The sequence below is a fragment of the Pygocentrus nattereri genome, chromosome 8 (assembly GCF_015220715.1).
Source record: "Pygocentrus nattereri isolate fPygNat1 chromosome 8, fPygNat1.pri, whole genome shotgun sequence".
NCBI classification, from domain to species: Eukaryota; Metazoa; Chordata; class Actinopteri; order Characiformes; family Serrasalmidae; genus Pygocentrus; species Pygocentrus nattereri.
Window position 1 is genome coordinate 31,824,687 of NC_051218.1, and position 21,622 is coordinate 31,846,308.

Below are 21,622 nucleotides of genomic sequence, written 5' to 3' on the forward strand. Positions count from 1 at the left end.
CTCTCTATTGCTCTTTTGTACCTGATGAGTCAGGAATCAATGGCTAAAACTTTAATTCAAAACCTTGTTTTGAAACCCCAGCCAGGAAAGTTGCTCTTGTTTTGGGAAGCTTTCATACATCTAACAGCATGATTACCCCAACTACGATGTGGTATAAAGATTTTAACACAGTTTTGTTGCTCATTCAGTACAAATATGCTTTGTGCACTATTATTATTATTATTATTATTATTATTATTATTATTATTATGCACATACTTTGCAAGGAGGTTTTTGGGAAGACATCTATTGCAAATAAGTTGTTGTTAGCTTGATGTGCACATGTGTTATTTGTGCTATTCTGTGCTGGGCTGTGGGGTAGTTACAGTGGTGCTTGAAATTTTGTGAACCCTATAGAATTTTATCCATTTCTTCATAAATATGAACTAAAACTTATTTTATTTTACTTACATAAAAAGTATTAATGATATAGATAAAGAGAACTAAATTAAACAAATGAGACAAAATATTAGACTTGGTCATTTGCTTATTGAGTAAAATCATTCTGTATTACAAGATCTGTGAGTGACAAAGGTATGTGAACATTTAGGATTAGCAGATAATTTTAAGGTTCAATTAGTGTCAGTGGTTCTTAATCAGCCCTGCGGTGGACTGGTGACCCGTCCAGGGTGTATCCTGCCTTCCACCCAATGACTGCTGGACGGATACGCTCAATCACACCACACACAACATGTGGAAGTGCATCATGGCATGAACAAAGAAGATTTCTAAAGATTCAAGACGCATTGTTACGCTCCCCAGGAGTGGTCGATCACCAAAGATCGCACCAAGAGCAAGGCGTGTAATGGAGCAAAAGTTTTTTGTGGACGCATGAGACCAAAATAGATCTTTTGGTTGCAATGAAAAGTGTTATGTTTGGAGAAAGGAAAACACTGCAGTCCAGCATAAAAACCTTTTTCAATCTGTGAAAAATAGAGGTGCTCGCGTTCAACATCTGAAACATGTTCTATGTTCAATGGTGAATACAATATGGATTTATGAGATTTGCTAAACATTGCATTCTTTTTTATTTACATTTATTTACATTTTACACAGCGTCCCAACTTTTTTGGAATTGGGGCTATATCTATGAAGAATATAAATCTATGTCCAACTGTTAAAATGAGCAAAAAGAAGAATTACAAGCTTTTAATTGTCATAAATGTTATCCAGATGTTTCAGTTTCATTGTATACACAGCTAACAGAACCTCTGTGTGTGTTTCAGTATGATTTTGTGGAGCTGCTGGATGGCAGTCGTCTGATCTCTCGGGAGCGTGTTCAGCTGGACCCCGACCTCAGGGACAGCATGGAGAGACCAGTTAGCGTGCAGCATGCAGGATTCATTCAGTTCCTGCAGGCCGGAGTTTGGCATCTGGCCTTCTATAACGATGGCCGGAGTGTAGAGCCTGTTTCATACAACACCATGGTGCTGGGTGAGTGTGTTGCTGTGCCTGAGGATTTTATGGGTGTAGTGAATGAAAAAAGCATTTTGTGTGCACATTTCCTGTTAGATTGACACAAATCCTGTCCTTTACGTCTTAGGAGTTGCAGTTTGATGTTTATGGAAAAGACATGTTGTAATTTTATATTTATTATTTCACACTTTTGAGATGGAGAATTCACGTTCTAAGCCTCATTGTTCAAATCCAATTTTTTGCTCAGATCTAATCTCTCTAACATGACGGTTCACACTCATTTGGGTAAAATCTGTCATTCATTTGAATGAACTGCTGTCCTGAAATGACCCACATGTGCACATCACAATCAGTAACGCCACATGAATGAATCACGTAACAAGCGAAATGACTTTGCTGCAAAGATAATTAACTCAGAACAGCTCTTAGTTGTTCATTAATAGGGTGGGACGAAGGTGAAAAGGCTGAGATGTGTTGCCAAGGTAAGGCTGAATGATGGTGCAAGTATAGTGGGAAAAAAAAGCACATGAATTCCAATCAGAGTGTCCACATTAATGCCACATGGCCACAAATCAGATATGCAGCCTATCTAGGACCACATATGAAACGCTACATTCACCAGGTTGAAGTGGTGCAAATCCAGTGTTTTGCCCTAATGTGACTCAGATCTGATGTTTTCAGTACTGTGTGGACACGCAAATCTGACCTTTTCAAAGCCACATTTGAGTCAAATTAGGGCAAAAAAAACGATTTGTCCAATTTCAACCTGGTAATGTGAGCGTAAGCAATGTAGTGCTACGTTTTCTCAAATCGCAAAATGTACCAAATTTTGCCTCAGTTTGTGTTTAATTATTTTTGTTAATAATGCACAAAACAAGGTCCATAAAGACATGGATGAGCGAGTTTGGTGTGAAAGAACTTGACTGGCCTGCAGAGTCCTGACCTCAACCTGACAGAACACCTTTGGAATGAATTAGAGTGGAGACTGTGAGCCAGGCCTTCTCGGCCAACATCGGTGTCTGACCTCTCAAATGCACTTCTGGAAGAATGCTCAAAAACAGATTAAGAATGGGATGTCACTCAAGTTCATATGCTTGTGAAGGCAGACAAGCGAATACTTATATTTATATTTTATATTTTGACCACCACTGAGCTTCTTGCTTTACAATGCTGTGCAGTCCTCACCCTCAGATCTTTTCTTTTCCCACTTTACTATAATACTTCATACTAATAATGTTTGCTATCCGGTGTCGACCATAGGAGGATGGGTTCCCCTTCTGAATCTTGGTTCCTCTCAAGGTTTCTTCCTGTTTTAGGGAGTTTTTCCTTGCCACCGTCGCCGCTGGCTTGCTCATGGGGGCTTGGACCCGGATTTTCTTTTCTTTTCTCTTCTCTCTGTAATAATGATTGTTCTGTAAAGCTGCTTTGTGACAACACCTGTTGTAAAAAGCGCTATATAAATAATTTTTGCTTGCTTGCTATATGTAAATATGGTGTAGCAGTAATACAGACTGAACTGGACAATCTGAACACAAAACATTTATGTAAGATGTAAGTAAAAAACACATGTATTGTGTAAATTTCATCAATAGCATGAGAATAACACATCCTGAACTTGTTTTTCTGTGAAAAGAACTGATGAAAAATAAGAAGTTATTAACAAAAGCCAAAACCACAAAGAATTCTGAGTCTCCACCCCCAAGTTCTACAGTATTTCTATAGTTTTATGTTTCTGCCATGTATTTGTTTTTAAGGAGTATGGCGATTGAGACCTGACCATCATATCCATCAGTAAAACACTGTTTAATTATAACTGATGGAGAATAAAATTAAAATCTAAGATGTATGTATCAGCTGATATTATGAGTAATAGCTTTTAGTTTAAAATTGATGCCAAATTCTGGCCCTAAAAAGGAGTTTTTTTCCCTTTTAAGTTATTACATCATTAGTCATTTAATAATGAAAAGGAAGCCCTCCTGGGAAAAGGAAAAGGAAGCTCTATTTGTTGTTACAATGATATGAATAAATCCCAGCATAGTAAAGTGTTTGATGCATTTTTAAGGCTAGTGACACAGTAAAACGTGTTTTATGACTGACATTAACCTACATTAATATTCTCAAAGGCTTTTTTTAGCCATTGTCAGTTTTCTGGTAACACTTTATATGAAGGCTACCTACATGAGTTAAGTGATACCACAAACAGGGATTAATCCCACCTCTGCATTTAACCCTTCTGTGAAGTGAAACACCACGTACACACTAGTGAATAGACACGCACACTAGGGGGCAGTGAGCACACTTGCCCAGAGCGGTGGGCAGCCCTATCCACGGTGCCCGGTGAGCAATTGGGGGTTAGGTGTCTTGCTCAAGGACACCTCAGTCACAGGGCCAGTTCCCTAACCTCCAGCCCACGACTGCCCCCAAAGGGCTTCATATCACATTCATAAGCACTAAATAACGTGTTTATGAAACACTACTTGAACATTTATTGAAAGCTTATTGAGAGCCAGTACTCGCAACATGACGTAAGATGTTTTATGAAATAAAACAGTTTAGTTACAGAACTAAACAAATTTAAAACACTATACATAACTAATTATGTCCGCAATCTCAAGATGAAATTGTATTGATATCATGTGAAATATGCCTGGAAACCACCCCCTCTTCCCTCCATGGTATGGATAATATGATTGATGTAATTTTATATCATATCAGAAGGTAGATTATGACAGAGAACAAAAGGGATAAATACATAAAGACTGTTTTTGCAGTTTATGTATGAAGTATTGCTTTTGCTTCATGTCATTCTTTTTCTATCTTAAACCACGTATATGAAGTATGTTTGTCGGCTTCATGAAAGAATTTGATACCCTTAAACTAAAGTGATGGATATTTGCTTCATTTATAACACTGCTATGAAGTATGATTCCCACAAGATGTAGATTTTATAAGACAGATGGCTATTTATGAACAATACATATCAGTTCTTTAGAAGTATGAAATCTCAAGGCCCTCAAACTAAAGTGGTAACACATTTTCCATTCATAACACCTTCATTAAGAAGAATTCCCTAGACATGGTGAGTGGGAAAATGAAGATAATGTTAAAATGTAAAAAAAAAAGACCTCAAATGGACTTTATTCAACTTTATTCACAGCAAACACACAAATGTCACAAATACAGCTCCAAGTCACATCCTTATCCATATAACTGACTGCAAAGGGCATCTAAAAACAAACACAACGTGCCTTGGAAAACACAAATATATGCACTTTATACACTTTATGCCAGAATGTTTCTTGCCTTTTTCTTGCCAAAAAAAAAAAAACAGCAACATCAAGCACACAAAACACCTAATAAAAATGTCCTTTATCACACCAGTCATGGTCTTCACTGCAAGTAAAAATAAAGTGTTAATATGTAAAGGAAAAAGCTTAATTATTACCAATTTTTAAAAAATGAATAAGTAAGACTTAATTTGACACCTTCTGTAAGAAGTAGGTCAAAGCAGCAGCAGGAGATATTATCAATAACCTCGGATTTTTAACTAGAAAATATCCTACTAATTATTTTTAGATATCATCCAGGCCTTGTGAAACCCAAGACCAAGAATAAATGTATTAAATAAATAATCTTTAAATAAAAACAATGCCTTTTAAAGTATTTATTTTAAAGTCATGATCCAAACTATTTAGACTGCTGTTGGTCATGTGATTTCTGACTTTAACTGCAAACTCAGAGAAGCTGCCTTGTGAAATGGCAACACTTATAACAAAATTAGGTAAATAGGTAATTAATATGGATAATTAATTGACTTGTGAATCTGTTATGTTTTGTGAATATTACTAACATTTGCTTTATTTGTCAAACAGAATTCTATAAAATGCTTCTTACCAAGATCACCTTGACATGTGACTTAGACGATGAAACAGAATGTTGTATGCAAAATCTAAAGCATGTCACCATATGCATAATGGACAAACTATGAAGCTCACGGTTGTCGTAGTGGGATGACTTCTCTTTTTGACTTGTGGTTTAGCCTCTTCATCAGATGACAGCAAAACGTTGAAGGACCCAGCAGACTCTCCAGTCAGAACTATGTCCATAACATGACTATGTCATGACTATAACATGACTAACTATGTCCTATGACCAAAATACAGAATCAATAATCATTATGTGATAGTTCATTATTATTATTATTATTATTATTATTATTATTATTATTATGTGATTAAAAAAAGAAAAACATGTATTTCCAAAACAGTAACTTTACAGAAGAAGGCAAAAACTTTGTTTTATTTCAAGTACTTCTGCACCACTTTAAGCAAATTGAAATAGACAAATTGTGTTGGTGTAAGATATTTTATTTGTGTGCAACTACTTTCAATTTTTTCAATGTAACGCAAGCTTTAGTCCTGCCTGGGCAAAAATAATGCTGTAGCTGTTAACAACAGCTAGCTAGCTAGTGTAGTAGGTCTAGCAGATTTCCTATAAATAGCAGATTTCATATAAATGTGTGCGTGACCTATATCTCTGTTTGACACTACACTGATCTGTTGAAAGCAGCAGATCAGAAATGTGTCTGTGCAAATGGCAACAAAAAAGAAGTCTGACTTTAAAACTTTAAAACTTGTGTCATGGACAAAGTAGGATAACATACATGCATAATATACACAGCTAAGCAAATTTTCAAAATTATACAGAAAACTATACTGTGCAACATATGCATATCTGTTTCAACTATTTGACTGTTCTCCCATATCTGGACACTTATTTAAACGGATGATTTCCTCTCTTTTATCCATAGACTCCCAAGGAGAAGGTGGAAAAGCTTTTTGGATAGAAGTATATTGAATAAGTTTACTTGACCTTATGACAATGAAGTGCACGTAATGATAACTTTCCATTGCTGAGATTGGTGACCCATTTTATATCCAAGTTGATGTTGTTACAACACTATCATAATTCCGCATCATAAATGTGATCTGTTTAGTGGGAGATAAATTAAAATAGATTTAAATATTATTGGTACTTTGAAGTGCTCAGGGTAATAATGTTTTGTACATTGAATAATCTTTTATTGGGACATGCCCAGTGTAACTCATCTTTAGTGTCAATATTTAGCATAAAAAACATAATAAAATGGATTTGGTGCTTTAAACAAAATATAAATTAACTGTTTAAATAAAATCTACACAACAGGTCTCTGAAATGGAATCACTGCAGTACTGGAAATTTAAAATAAACAAACAGATACCTGAACTTGAGGACTGGCCTTTCCCTTGTGATGTCAGCTGGCTCTGGAGGAAGGCTTTATCAGCTTGAAGCTCTTTAACCTTGTCTTCAGAAAAGAACACTTTGTCTTTTCAATCTGAAGCTGGGCCTTCACTTTTTGCAGCTCCAGAACGGCAGAAGGAGAATCCGACAAAACATGAACCATGAAAAAACATGGTGCCATGCTCAGTGAAATGCCCATAGCATGAATGGCAAAGTTAAAAAGCTGTTTTCTGGACTTCAGGGTCAATAAATTCAACTTCCCCATTTATATTTATTACAAAGACTAATAAATGAGAGAGAGAGAGAGAGAGAGAGAGAGAGAGAGAGAGAGAGCTAAGTAATTTTGATATTTCCAGCACACAAACCTTTTGTCCCAGCAAATGACTGCTCTGACTCGGTGGAACTTACTCCCACTGCAGCTCTCAGTTCAGCCTTGGTGTCAGCCGGTGCTGTGGCAGAATTTACGCAGCGATGCTTTCAGGTATCCAACTTCGTTTGCTCTTTGAAATAAATACCTTCTTTCAATGTAAAAGGGACTCACTAAAAAGTTCAGCTATGCAATAATATGATGTTAACTGTGATACACAAATCCAAACACTGTTAAAATGACCCGTACTTGACCGTAGCAAAGTAACATTACTTACTTTCAAACAAAAATTAGCCAATCATCTGGCTGATTAGTTAAAAGTCAAGCTGGTGATAAACATATACATTAGCAAGGTCGATAGCTTGCTAACATCTCTGTTTCTGCAGCTAGATTATTTGCTCAGTGGCCCTTTTCATTAACTGCTCAGCATTTTTATACTGGCATGCATCATAATCTCTAATCGCTAGACGTCTGACCATCCCGTTAGTCAGTGCATCATATGAGTCAGTGCATTTCGCAGAGGCAGCTAACGTGAGCTAGGTTAGCTAATGGGGCTAAATGATCTGAATACCTGTTTAAGCATAATGACGTTTCTTTACTTCTGCGTAATGGTATATGTAGCTATCAAATTAATCACATGACAAATGTAAGTGTAAAAGAGCTTTAAAAATGCAGTGCACAGAGTGCTTACATTTATCTTCGGTGCCTTTTTTGGGCATTTTCAGGATGATTCGTGCTTGTTGCTGGAGGCTGGTAAAGCCTGCATGGTTGGGTGACATTGCTAAAAGTGCATGTGCATTGCACAGTATTAAAACTTTTTCTAAAGTGTCTTTAAATGTGTAGACACCTACTTAAAATGTATTTGATTAATTCAAAAGAATATTAAATAGACATTTATACTGCTCCTGTACTGCTGTTACGTTGTTAGATTAGTTAACCAAAAGCTAGTCAAAAGTCATTGTCATTATCTATTAGAAAGGCTCTTTCATGATATCCAACAAATGAATCAGTTATTATAACCAGTAAAAAGTACCAGTTGTGTGCTTTATACTGCTTTTTTATTGCAAGGGGAAGAAATATACAGGCATATTATGCATAAGGCACATATATTTGTGTTTTTAAAGGCACGTTGTGTTTGTTTTTAGATGCCCTTTGCAGTCAGTTATATGGATAAGGATGTGACTTGGAGCTATATTAGTGTGTTTATATTAGTGTGTATATATTTGCGTGTTTGCTGTGAATAAAGTTGAATAAAGTCCATGTGAGGTCTTTTTTTACATTTTAACATTATCTTCATTTTCCCACTCACCATGTCTAGGGAATTCTTCTTAATGAAGGTGTTATGAATGGAAGATGTGTTACCACTTTAGTTTGAGGGCCTTGAGATTTCATACGTCATAGAACTGATATGTATTGTTCATAAATAGCCATCTGTCTTATAAACACTACATTTGTGGGAATCATATTTCATAACAGTGTTATAAATGAAGCAAATATCCATCACTTAAGTTTAAGGGTATCAAATTCTTTCACGAAGCTGACAAGCATACTTCCTAACAGGTAAACACGGTCCTGGTGACACTACTGCAAGACTGAGACTTCATATATGTGGTTTAAGAGAGAAAAAGAATGACATGAAGCAAAAGCAATACTTCATACATAAACTGCAAAAACAGCCTCTATGTATTTATCCCTTTTGTTCTCTGTCATAATCTACCTTCTGATATGATATAAAATCTATACCATATACCATATCTATTATCTATACCATGGAGGGAAGAGGGGGTGGTTTCCAGGCATATTTCACATGATATCACTACAATGTCATCTTGAGAGTGCGGACATAATTAGTTATGTATAGTGTTTTGAATTTGTTTAGTTCTTTAAATATAATCAACATTTTTCATATTATGTCAGTACAATGTCATTTATTTCATAAAACATCTTACGTCATGTTGCGAGTACTGGAGTAAGCTCTCAATAAACGGTCAAGTAGTGTTTCATAAACACGTTATTCAGTGCTTATGAATGCATTTTGAAGGCATTTTGTAGGTAGCCTTCAAATACATTTTACCAGTTGTGCTAACAGCTACTCAAATTTTAGCTCAATTCAACTCAATGTAGGGATGCGGGAAGGTGTTCTAAGGTGGGGGTGCTGATATTTTAAGCAGCATATATATGTGACATGAACAATGACATTATGCTGAATTATTTACTTTCTGTCTGTTTGAATTTTATGATATGTTACAGCAAACAATGTGTCATGTTGCACTATAATGAGGCGACAACAATATATACACATAACTGACACATCAGACATCTGACTCACATCCTCTCTCTGCTCTCTCATTCTGGATGAACTTTATGTAAGTGAACTGAGTGACATCCAATCAGATTAATGACATGTGACACGGTTACCGATTGTGTCGTGTCCACAATGACTTGGTGAAAATAACGTTGGAATGCACGCTGAGTGGGAGATGTAATAGTTGATGTAACATTATTATTACGCTAGATGATTTTGTTCAGCTCCCTCAGCACCCCCACTTCCCAGCTCCCTGCCTCAGTAAGTGTCATGACAACTGAGGCTTGTTAGAATAAGCCCTTATAAAGCATTATAAAGTTTGCCATTAAAAGCTTTGGTATGTTACATGTAGCCTCATGTAGTCAGATTTTTTATTTTTAATATTTCTTCACTTTTTCCTCCATGACAGTCGTCTAACACAGATTAGGCGTGAATAAGGGCTTTACTAGGACACAGTCACACTGGTACTGCTGTGAATGTGTGTCCTATTCCCTCTCGACTGAGCTGAGATGTGTGTAACAGCAGTAATAATGAGCAGAGGAACACACTCCCAGTTGCAGCGGATCAATAGCTCTGACCAGCCCACCACACACACAGCAAACAACACTGCAGGTCCACTCATGCTAACGTGCCTCTGGCGATTCTGCTGGTGGTCTGCTTCTTCAGATATGAACTTATCGACATAATGGGTTATGAACGGCCGTTTGTGTTTACAGCACACTATGGTGCAATACTTTTTTGAGTGCTCTATATAGATATCAACTCCATCAGCCCCCATTCACTCGATTATAGACTTAATAATTTATGTGCTTATGTGCTGATTCAGTTGTGTGTCCATGCTGAGAGCTTCAGTGTGCAGAGAGAGCAAATGCTTCATAGACAAGGCCATTTTCACCAACAGAGCCCTAGGTGCAGTTCAGGGCCCTCTCTGAGCATCACTTCTGTTGGATCAGCCTTAAAGCATCTGGACAATATGGTGGCTTTACATTGAAATTGATTTGTCATTTAGAGATAGAGTTCTGTTTTTCACTGTGCATTGTCACAGCCTTGCACACAGACAAACACCGCTAGCCAGTCTACCTGTTTCTTGCAGGTCGGTTTCTGTTGTTAACATTGGGGTGTTTGAACGTTGTCCACCCCTACACATTACACACAGTCTGTGATTGGTTGGTTTGGTTGTCAGTCATTTACAGTCAAATCTTGGACTGAAAAAAATATTTAGGGTTTTAACTTGACTGTATATAAAAAGATTCTTGTTTTGTTTATTTAATATTGGAAGATCAGTTAATAAGACATTAACTTTTAAAAGTTAAAATCCATGATTTTTTATGGTGTGGCTGCATTGACTAACAAAACCAACAAGACACTCAGACACTCAATGACAATTGTTTCTATTTAGTTACAAGCAGTTAGCCTATGTAAAGTTTCCTTAGCCTGCTCATGCCTGTGTTACATCCATGGTTATGCTACACCTGTTTCCATGGTTACACCACACCCTTTCTATGCTCACCCATTCCAATGGTTACAGAACATCCATTTACTTAGTCATGCTGTATTCCATTCCCATTAGTTACATTACAGTAATCTCCGTGGTTGTTCTAGGCCCATTTCTATGGTTACAGAACACCCGGTACATTATTCTCCGTGGTTACAGAATACCCGTGTTTCTTGGTCAAGCTACACCCATTTCCATGGTTCTGCTACAGCGTTTTCCATGGCTACAGAAGACCTGTTTTCCTTGGTTGTGCTTGATCCATTTCCATGGTTCCGCTACACCGTTTTCCACAGTTACAGAACACCCACTTTCCTTGGCCACACTACACCCGTTTTCATAGTTATAGTGCGTCTGTTTCCTTCGTCTTACTAAATCCATTTCCGTAGTTACGTTACAATGATTTTCATGGTTACATTGTGCTCATTTCAGTGGTTATAGAATGATTATAGTTTGTTTTCCTTAGTCATATTAAATCCAATTCCATAGTTACATTACAGAGACTTCCATGGTTACACTGTACCCATATTCAGGCACTACAGCCATTTTCCACTTCATGGAGCACCCCAATCCGTACCTTCTAAAGGTGCCCTTTCACAAAAACATCACAGCGGATAAAGGTTGTTTATTTGACTCTAAAAGGATTTTTCTTTTTTCCAGAATCGGTGATGGAATGCCCTCACAGCTGTAATGGAAATGGCGAGTGTGTGTCTGGCTCATGCCGATGTTTCCCAGGATTCCTCGGGCCGTACTGCTCTCGAGGTAGGATAATTTATGATGTAATTGTTTTGCTAAAGGGCAATGGCGACATTTGCAGCATTGCTTGGCTTATTGTTTAGCAGTAAATGGAGTTTGGAGTGCAAACACTTAGAATCATTTGCCAAAGCGGATTATCTTTCTCAACAGCGAATTTGCAGTATAAAGCTGACCAGTGGAACCGCCTGCAACGGCCAAAACACAACATCTCCCCAGACTGTCTTTGTGTATTTACATCGTGTTAGACAGCTGAAACATGGCATAATTATCCACAATGTCGTACGTGTCCTTTAGCTACCACATGCACCACAGAATCTGAATATTTCCAGCTTTAATCTCTTTCACTGCCTTTGAGCGTTACCTCAAAATGTCAGACTTTCATATCAATCAAGCAAACACCAACAAACACAAACGTTTCAAACTTGGCAGTTGGCTTTATAATGTTTAGGAAAAATAGTGACAAGCCAAATGAATCAGTGTGAAAAGGGGAGAACATTCAAGAATTACACAGAAAAGATACGTGTCTATGCTTGAGTTTAATGGTGTTTTCCTATTTTCTTTGGATTTTACAGTGATAACTGAGGATAAATAGTGTAGAACTACAGCTCATATAGAGACACACTTAAAAATATGGTGCTTCAAGGGTTCTTTAGTGAAGAAAATCGGTCTTCTAGAACCATGAACATTCTAAGAACCCTTTGCATGATTGGAAGATTCTTTATATCATTAAAATGTTCTTTAGATTGATGGACAATGTTCTATAAATGGTACTATATAGAACCTGTTTTGAAAATCGTTCCATACAGCAACAAATAGCGTTCTGCTATAGTTAGCTTGTAACAAAAGCAGAACCGATTTTGGTGCTATATACATGCATTTTTAAAAAGGTTCTATAAAGAACAATCTAAAGAACATACTGTCACAATGTAAAGAACCTTAAATCATACAAAAGGTTCTTTGAGTGTTCATGGTTCTGTATAGTTTCATTTTCCATACTAAAGAACCCTTAAAGAACAAATTGTCTAGAGTAGTAGTCTCAGTAGTTTTTTTACAGCAATAATTCAGAGAACAACCACATTTAAACAATTTCCCCATTAAATGTTGACGATCAGTGAATACATGTTTGTTGTCTATGGCTTTGAGACTAATGTAGCTAACAAGTAATAGAAGCTTTAATTTGGCATATACCATGATGCTAACTGCATGCCTAAGTAATCACACTCTCGTCTAAACTGTGCGGAGTTAAACACCGTGTCCACTCACTGTCCACTCCTACCTGTGTAGATGTAACGTCAAAGACGATAGCTCATCTGTTGCTGCACAGTTTGTGTTGGTCATCCTGTAGTCCTTCATCAGTGGTCACCAGTGCCCGCAGGATGCAGGGTTTTTTTAGTTCTCAGTCCAGTAGCAACCGATGTGTTCAAAACTCCAGCAGCACTGCTGTGTCTGAGCCACTCACACCAGAGCAACACACATTAACACACAACCACCACGTCAGTGTGACTGCAGTGCTTAGAATGACCCGCCACCCAAATAATACCTGCTCTGTGGTGGTTCTGTGGGGTTCTTGACCAATGAAAAACAGATGGACTACAGTCTGTAACTGTAGATCTACAAAGTGCTCCTACAGTGCCCTCCATAATTATTGGTACCCCTGGTTAAGATGTGTTCTTTAGCTTCTAATAAATTGAGGGTTTTTTTAAAAAATATATACGACCACGATGGAAAAAAGAGCAAAATCCAACCTTTATCTCAAGTGCATTTATTCAGTAGGAAAAAAATCCCACATTAAGAAATAATTGTTTAACATCAAATAATGTGTGCCACAATTATTAGCACCCCTGATGTTAATACTTTGTACAACCCCCCTTTGCCAACAAAACAGCACCTAATCTTCTCCTATAATGTTTCACAAGATGGGAGAACACAGAAAGAGGTATCTTCGACCATTCCTCTTTGCACAATCTCTCTAAATCATCCAGCGACCTGGGTCCTCTCCTCTGCACTCTCCTCTTCAGCTCACCCCACAGGTTTTCAATGGGGTTAAGGTCTGGGGACTGAGATGGCCATGGGAGGAGCTTGATTCTGTGTGTGGTCAACCATTTCTGTGTAGATCTTGCCATATGTTTAGGGTCATTATCTTGCTGAAAGACCCAGTGACGACCCATCTTCAGCTTTCGGGCAGAAGCCACCAGATTTTGTTTTAAAATGTCCTGGTATTTCAAAGCATTCATGATGCCATGCACCCTAACAAGGTTCCCTGGGCCTTTGGAAGAAAAGCAGGCCCACAGCATCACTGATCCTCCCCCGTATTTCACAGTGGGCATGAGGTGCTTTTCTGCATACTCAGCTCTTGTGTTACGCCAGACCCACTTACAGCATTTGTTGCCAAAAAGCTCTATCTTTGTTTCATCTGACCAAAGCACACGGTCCCAGTTGAAGTCCCAGTACTGCTTAGCAAACTCCAAACGTTTACGTTTATGATTGTGAGTGAGAAATGGTTTTTTCCGTGCATGCCTCCCAAACAGCTTGTTGGCGTGTAGATAGCGTCTGATGGTTGTTTTGGAGACTTCGTGACCCCAAGATGCTACCATTTGTTGCAGTTCCGTAACAGTGAGCTTTGGAGAACTTTTTATTTCTCTTATCATCCTCCTCACTGTGCGTGGTGGCAAAATAAACTTGCGTCCTCGTCCAGACTTGTTTACCACTGTTCCAGTTGTTTTAAACTTCTTAATAATTCCTCTGACAGTAGATACGGACAGGTGTAGGTGAGTGGCTATTTTCTTGTAGCCATTGCCTGACCTGTGAAGGTCAACACACATCTGCCTTACTTGAATGCTATGTTCCTTTGTCTTTCCCATGTTGAAGAGAAATGGCCTCTGTGTCACGTCATAATTATACCCCAGGGAAACAGGAAGTTGTGAATTGCTAATTAAATGTTCCTACATACTTTGATTAACTTCGTAAACTACTGTAGAAGTGACAGAAATTCTTTAATTACATTTATTTCCTAAGAATTGTTAGGGGTGCCAATAATTGTGGAACAGGTGATTTTATGAAGAAAAATTATTTCTTAGTCATTTTCCCCCTAAAACTCTACTTGAGTTAAAGGTTACATTTTTCTACAATTTTCAGTGTGACAGTATGTTTCCACAATAAAAACTGAATTTATTTTAAGGCTTTTGACACATCTTAACCAGGGGTGCCAATAATTATGGAGGGCACTGTATATGGTCAGTGGAGCTGATAAAATGGACAGTGAGTGTAGATACAAGAAGGTGGTTTTAATGAAGTGGTCAGTCAGAATGTATACAGATTTTTTTGCTAAAGTATCTCTCTAACCTCAGTTTCTCTCTGTCTCCTAGCGGCCTGTCCGGTTTTGTGCAGTGGTAATGGCGAGTACAGCAGGGGTCGCTGTCAGTGCTACAGCGGCTGGAAAGGCACTGAGTGTGATGTCCCCGCCGGTCAGTGTATAGATGCCCAGTGTGCGGGTCACGGCCTGTGTGTGTCTGGTCTATGTGTGTGTAACCCCGGCTACAAGGGTGAAAGTTGTGATGTGGGTAAGTGGATGATATATTGATGCTGTGCTAATGTTGATTCACACTCACATTCTGCTGAATTTTTTCCAGAGTGGTTTGGTGTGAAATGGTCTATTGTAAAGATATAGATTTCTTTACAGTGGTCGTGATAGGAACCAGGGGTCACCGTGACTACAACATAAATATAGATATTTTATTTACTATCCAAAACCACTAGAGACCTTACTTGTGTCTTCTGAGTTTTATATGGAATGTTAATGGTAAAATAGTGGAAAATCTGAAATAATACATTTTCTTTGCAGATTATGTTGCTTCACAGCACCCTGCATGTATCCCTCCACCATGAATGGATTTGAAGGCCAAAATCTTCTCAAAACTAACATAATACTGTCTCAGACATCAGGCAGTGTATTCATTACCATTTCATGTAATCATTTTCTGTGAGGGAGCTTTTAGAGGTGGATGTCTGGTTTCTGTCACCACTACTGCAAATAGTTCTGACTTTCTTCACAATCTTAACCAATTAAGGGACATCAAAGAGAAAAGGCTCATCTTTTACAACATCGCCAAGCAGGTCATTACTCCGATAAGTGTTATTGACTTAGGTGGCAAATATTTGTTTTGATAAATTACCTTCATTTAGCTGCGTCCATTGACTTGAATGCATTTCTGTGCACAGTTGTGTTGACATCAAGCATCTGTCGAAAACTCCCACCTTCTAACAGCACCTATTTTCGGCCTTTCGATCAGCCTGCCCCATTCTCTCCTCCGGTCAATCCAATCGAGGGTATTGATCGCTGTTCAGTCGGCATGGGGATGAACTCTTTAGATGTATATTTTCAGGTCACTTGAGCACGCTGTTAGATGTTATTGAGTTGAGTGAGTAATTCACCTTCAGGCTCGAGCGCAGGTAGGTTGGGGCTGCCCTCATTTAGAGGAAAGCTCAGCTAGAAAAGGATTCAACAAGACGCTTGTGTTCTTTCATCACTTATTTTCCTCTCCGTGCTGAATATAGGACATTCAGTCTTGTCTTACCTACAGCATCGTTGGCCATTCACAGACTTTGGCTTTGTCCTCTTTAACCTTTTAACGCCTGCCTAGAAAAGCAGTACTTTTTAATTCACCCTTCCCCTTTTAACCCTCTGGGGTGTGAGGACATTTTCCTGATTTGCGCATATCTTCTATTCTCCCTCAAAGCCTCTTCATATAACATGGTACTTACATGTTTCATATCAAATTGTTCTGTTATCTTCATCACTACTTTACAAAATTCAGTAGCTGGAAACTCTCTGCACACCATTTCTCACGTGTCTCCGATGTGGACTGAACAAAGAATGAAGGGTTTCCAGCATGATGGGTCAGTCCTTAGTGATTAGCTGAGTGTCCATTGGTCAGTTTTGCACAAAATGTGGACGGACACACAAATCCACCAGTTCCACACAGTGAGAGGCAGATGACATGTACAGTGGGGAAAAAAAGGATTTAGTCAGTCACCAATTGTGCAAGTTCTCCCACTTAAAAAGAGGAGAGAGGCCTGTAATTGAGATCATAGGTAGACCTCAACTATGAGAGACAAAATGAGGAAAACAAATTCAGAAAATCACATTGTCTGATTTTTGAAGAATTTATTTGCAAATAATGGTGGAAAATAAGTATTTGGTCACCTACAGACAAGCAAGCATTTCTGGCTGTCACAGACCTGTAACTTCTTCTTTAAGAGGCTTCTTTGTCCTCCACTCGTTACCCGTATTAATGGCACCTGTTTGACCTCGTTATCTGTATAAAAGTCACCTGTCCACAACCTCAAACAGTCACACTCCAAACTCCACTATGGTGAAGACCAAAGAGCTGTCGAAGGACACCAGAAACAAGATTGTAGACCTGCACCAGGCTGGGAAGACTGAATGTGCAATAGGCAAGCAGGTTGGTGTGAAGAAATCTACTGTGGGAGCAATAATCAGAAAACGGAAGACCTACAAGACCACTGCTAATCTCCCTTGATCAGGGGCTCCACGCAAGATCTCAGCCTGTGGGGTCAAAATGATCACAAGAACGGTGAGCAGAAATCCCAGAACCACACGGCGGAATGACCTGCAGAAAGCTAGGACCAACGTTACAAAGGCTACTGTCAGTAACACACTACGCCGCCAGGGACTCAGATCTTGCAGTGCCAGACGGCCACTTCAAACTTCAGACGAGTGCATCTGAAGTTTGCAAGAGAGCATTTGGATGTTCCGGAAGAGTATTGGGAGAATGTCATATGGTCAGATGAAACCAAAGTAGAAGTGTTTGGTACAAACACAACTCGTCGTGTTTGGAGGAGAGTGAATGCTGGGTTGCATCCAAAGAACACCATACCAACTGTGAAGCATGGGGGTGGCAACATTATGCTTTGGGGCTGTTTCTCTGCAAAGGGACCAGGAACGACTGGTCTGTGTACATGAAAAAATGAATGGGGCCATGAATTGTGAGATTTAGGGTGCAAACCTCCTTCCATCGGCAAGGGCATTGAAGATGAAACGTGGCTGGGTCTTCAGCATGACAATGATACCATGCACACTGCCAGGGGAACAAAGGAGTGGCTTCGTAAGAAGCATTTCAAGGTCCTGGAGTGGCCTAGCCAGTCTCCAGATCTCAATCCCATAGAAAACCTTTGGAGGGAGTTGAAAGTCCGTGTTGCCCACTGACAGCCCCAAAACATCACTGCTCTGCATGGAGGAATGGCCACCATACCAGCAGCGGTGTGCCAACCTTGTAAAGACTTACAGAAAACGTTTGACCTCTGTCATTGCCAACAAAGAATATATAACAAAGTATTGAGATGAACTTTTGTTATTGACCAAATACTTATTTTCCACCATTATTTACAAATAAATTCTTTAAAAATCAGACAATGTGATTTTCTAATTTTTTTTTCCTCATTTTGTCTCTCATAGTTGAAGTGTACCTATGATGTCAATTACAGGCCTCTCTCATCTTTTTAAGTGGGAGAACTTGCACAATTGGTGACTGACTAAATACTTTTTTCCCCACTGTATCTCAACCCGTCTTCATTGCCTCATAACTCTGGATGTGAGTCACATATGATCTTGTAATAAGATTGAATGGAACAGATTCTACAGATTTAGGAAATGTTTGAACTGTATTTCTGTGCTGTATCATCACAAAGAGAGAAACAAATAAAGAAACATTGAATTTAACGAGAGGGTGAGATGGTGAACACCGTAGTGTTTAATATTGTGATTTCGCAATGTTGTATCTGCATTCATTTTGAGATGCAAAGAACAAAGATGAAACCATATATGACCGAACAAATCATGAGTCCTAAAGAGATACAGATGTTGCACTTTCCTTTTCTGCATCACATCTTTTGATTGGAAATGTAAACATCTTGAAGCTTATTTTGATGAAGATTAGATTGGACAAAGTAGTGGTTTTAAAGGTTTATGAGTGGCTTAAGAGGAATTTTACATTAATTTTATTTATTCTTCCTTTACCACGGCCTCTATTGACTGTACTAGTAGTTTAGTAATCTGTCGATCATGTGGACAATTCGTGTCTTTTAAAGAGCCCGATTTTATTTCTGTGCACCAAAAAACAGTTTAAAACATGATTGCAACCCTTAGAATTAAGCAAGCTGTCTTTGCTACTGTACCTTTAAGACCGACATGTGTAAATGAGCTCTGTTGGGCTGGTCTTTGTGACACTGCAAAGGACAGTTAGTTTTTTAACAGGCTGTATTTGTATTTGTATCAGAGTGTAGCGCTGTTGCCTCACAGCAAGAAGGGCCTGGGTTTGATTCCCAGCCAGATGACCAGAGTCCTTTCTGTGTGGAGTTTGCATGTTCTCCCCATGTCTGTGTGGATTTCCTCCAGGTGCACAGACCAAAGACATGCAGTCCAATTGGACACTAGATTGTCCCTGGGTGTGAGGGTGTGTGTGAATGTATGTGTCTGTCTGTCTGTCTGCCCTGTGATGGACTGGTGACCCATCCTCGATATATCCTGCCTTCCACCCAGTGACTGCTGGGATAGGCTCCATCTCTCCCCGCGACCCTGAAGGATAAGTGGCTTAGAAAATGTGTGTGTGTGTGTGTGTGTGTGTGTGTATTTGGTGCTTAATTTCCATAAATTGAACAAATGACATTATTGGTATGTTTTGTAAACTTTACAATTACTGTGTTTACACCAATGTTTACCACAAGAAAGTTTTTTATTTAATATAAGTAAGGAAAATGTGATCTTGTATGATAACTGGTTCTTTAAAATAAGGGAAATAAGGAATAAGAAAATTGGACTGAACTGAGTGATATCACTTAGAACCTTTCAATGGTTTAAAAATACTACAATCACAAAAGTTGAACAACAAACCTTTTAAAAACTATTTGTCAATCACATTCCTACTGTAAGAAAAAGCAGTAGGAGAGTTTTAAATATGTATTTTTGTAATGTAAATGAGTATCAATCAGCTCCAGCTTTCTTCTCAGATGTAGAAAGAACTGTTGTGCTCATTGAGCTGTTCATAGTACTTGCACATTAGATGGTTTGATAAATTATGCAGAGGTATATGCAGGTATTTGAGGAGGTATATGCAAAAAATGTGTGTCTGTGTGTGTGTGTGTGTGTGTGTGTGTGTGTGTGTGTGTGTGTGTATATATATATATATATATATATATATATATATATATATATATACACACATTACAAAAAAGCCATGCAAATTACTGAATTAAGGAGTTCCAATCACTTCCATGGCTGCAAATGTATAAAACCAAGCACCTAGGCCTGCAGACTGCTTCTACAAACATTTTTGAAAGAATGGGTCGCCCTCAGGAGCTCAGTGAATTCCAGAATAGCACCGTGATAGGAAGCCACCTGTGCAAGTCCAGTTGTGAAATTTCCTCGCTACTAAATATTCCAGAGTCAGTGGTGTTATAACAAAGTGGAAGTGATTGGGAACTACAGCAACTGAGCCACAAAGTGGTAGGCCACATAAAATGACAGAGCGGGGTTTCCATGGCCGAGCAACTGCATCCTAGCCTTACATCACCAAGTGCAATGCAAAGTCTCAATTGCAGTGGTGTAAAGCGCCACCACTGGACTGGAGTGATGAATCACACTTCTTCATCTGGCAATCCGATGGACGAGTCTGGGTTTGGCGGTTGCCGGGAGAACGGTACTTGTCTGACTGCACTGTGCCAAGTGTAAGGTTGGTGGAGGGGGATTATGGTATGGGGTTGTTTTTCAGCAGTTGGGCTCAGCCCCTTAGTTCCAGTGAAAGGAACTCTTAATGTTTCAGCAAAAGATTTTGGACAATTTCATGCTCTCAAGTATGTGGGAAAGTTTGGGGACAGCTCCTTCCTGTTCCAACATGACTGCACACCAGTGCACAAAGCAAGGTCCATGAAGACATGGATGAGTGAGTTTGGTGTGGAAGAACTTCTGAAGAAGTCCTGACCTCAACTCAATAGAACACCTGTGGGATGAACTGGAGTGGAGACTGAGAGCCAGGCCTTCTCGTCCAACATCAGTGTCTGACCTCACAAATGCACTTCTGGATGAATGGCCAAAAATTCCCATAAAGACACTCCTAAACCTTGTGGAAAGCCTTCCCAGAAGAATTGAAGCTGCAGTTACAGCTGCAAAGGGTGGGCCGACATCATATTAAACCCTGTAGATTAATCATGGGATCTCACTCATTTTCATATGCCTGTGAAGGCAGATGAGCAAATACTTTAGGCAATATAGTGTGTGTATATATTACTATAACTAATATATAACTGATATCATCTCATAATTGTACATAATGAAATGAGCACTATAACAAAAATAAAGATTTGTTTGTTCAGTGAATATGAATCCTGATTGGTCCGTTGTGAATGACATATGGTGCTCTTTCACTTGATGTTTGAGAAGCCATCATCTAAACACCGCTAAGGTCACCATGCCCAATATCAAGCGTGGACTAAAGGGGTGGAGCTGTGTCCACTGGAGTGATAGAGCTCCATCCAGTACCTTTGGGATGAGTTGGAGTGATCCAGACCCTAACTAACCTAACTAACTGACCTAACTAATGCTCAATCACATCCTCATAGCAATGCTCCAACATCTTGTAAAGTCTTACCAGAAGAGTTGAGGCTGGTACTGCAACAAAGGAGGACAAACTCATTATTAATAATCTTTATTATAGAAGGAATGCTATGCAGGTGAAAATATGCCTCTGTAAATATATCTTGTAAAAAGATAAATAAGTGTATTTTTACTGATTGATCTAATCGAAAAATAGCTACGGGACAGGTGCCAACGGGCCTCATTCATATGTAAGAGTGAATTTGTATGCATGTCCTTCGATGACATTTTTACTTTGAAAGCCCTTGCTGCTCTGATGTATTCATAGATCTGGAATGGAAATTCCGAGAATTGGATTTG

General features: G+C 38.8%; 1 protein-coding gene across 3 annotated transcripts in view; it reads left to right on the forward strand.

Moving 5' to 3' along the window:
* Nucleotides 1-21,622, forward strand: part of si:dkey-237h12.3 (teneurin-3) — a 306,416-nt gene that overhangs the window by 193,007 nt on the left and 91,787 nt on the right. For all 3 annotated transcript variants that reach the window (XM_017693371.2, XM_017693372.2, XM_017693373.2), the window contains exons 8-10: nt 1,266-1,473; nt 11,560-11,661; nt 15,021-15,215. In XM_017693371.2, the coding sequence (XP_017548860.1) occupies nt 1,266-1,473; nt 11,560-11,661; nt 15,021-15,215 (505 nt within the window). The remainder of the gene's footprint in view (nt 1-1,265; nt 1,474-11,559; nt 11,662-15,020; nt 15,216-21,622) is intronic.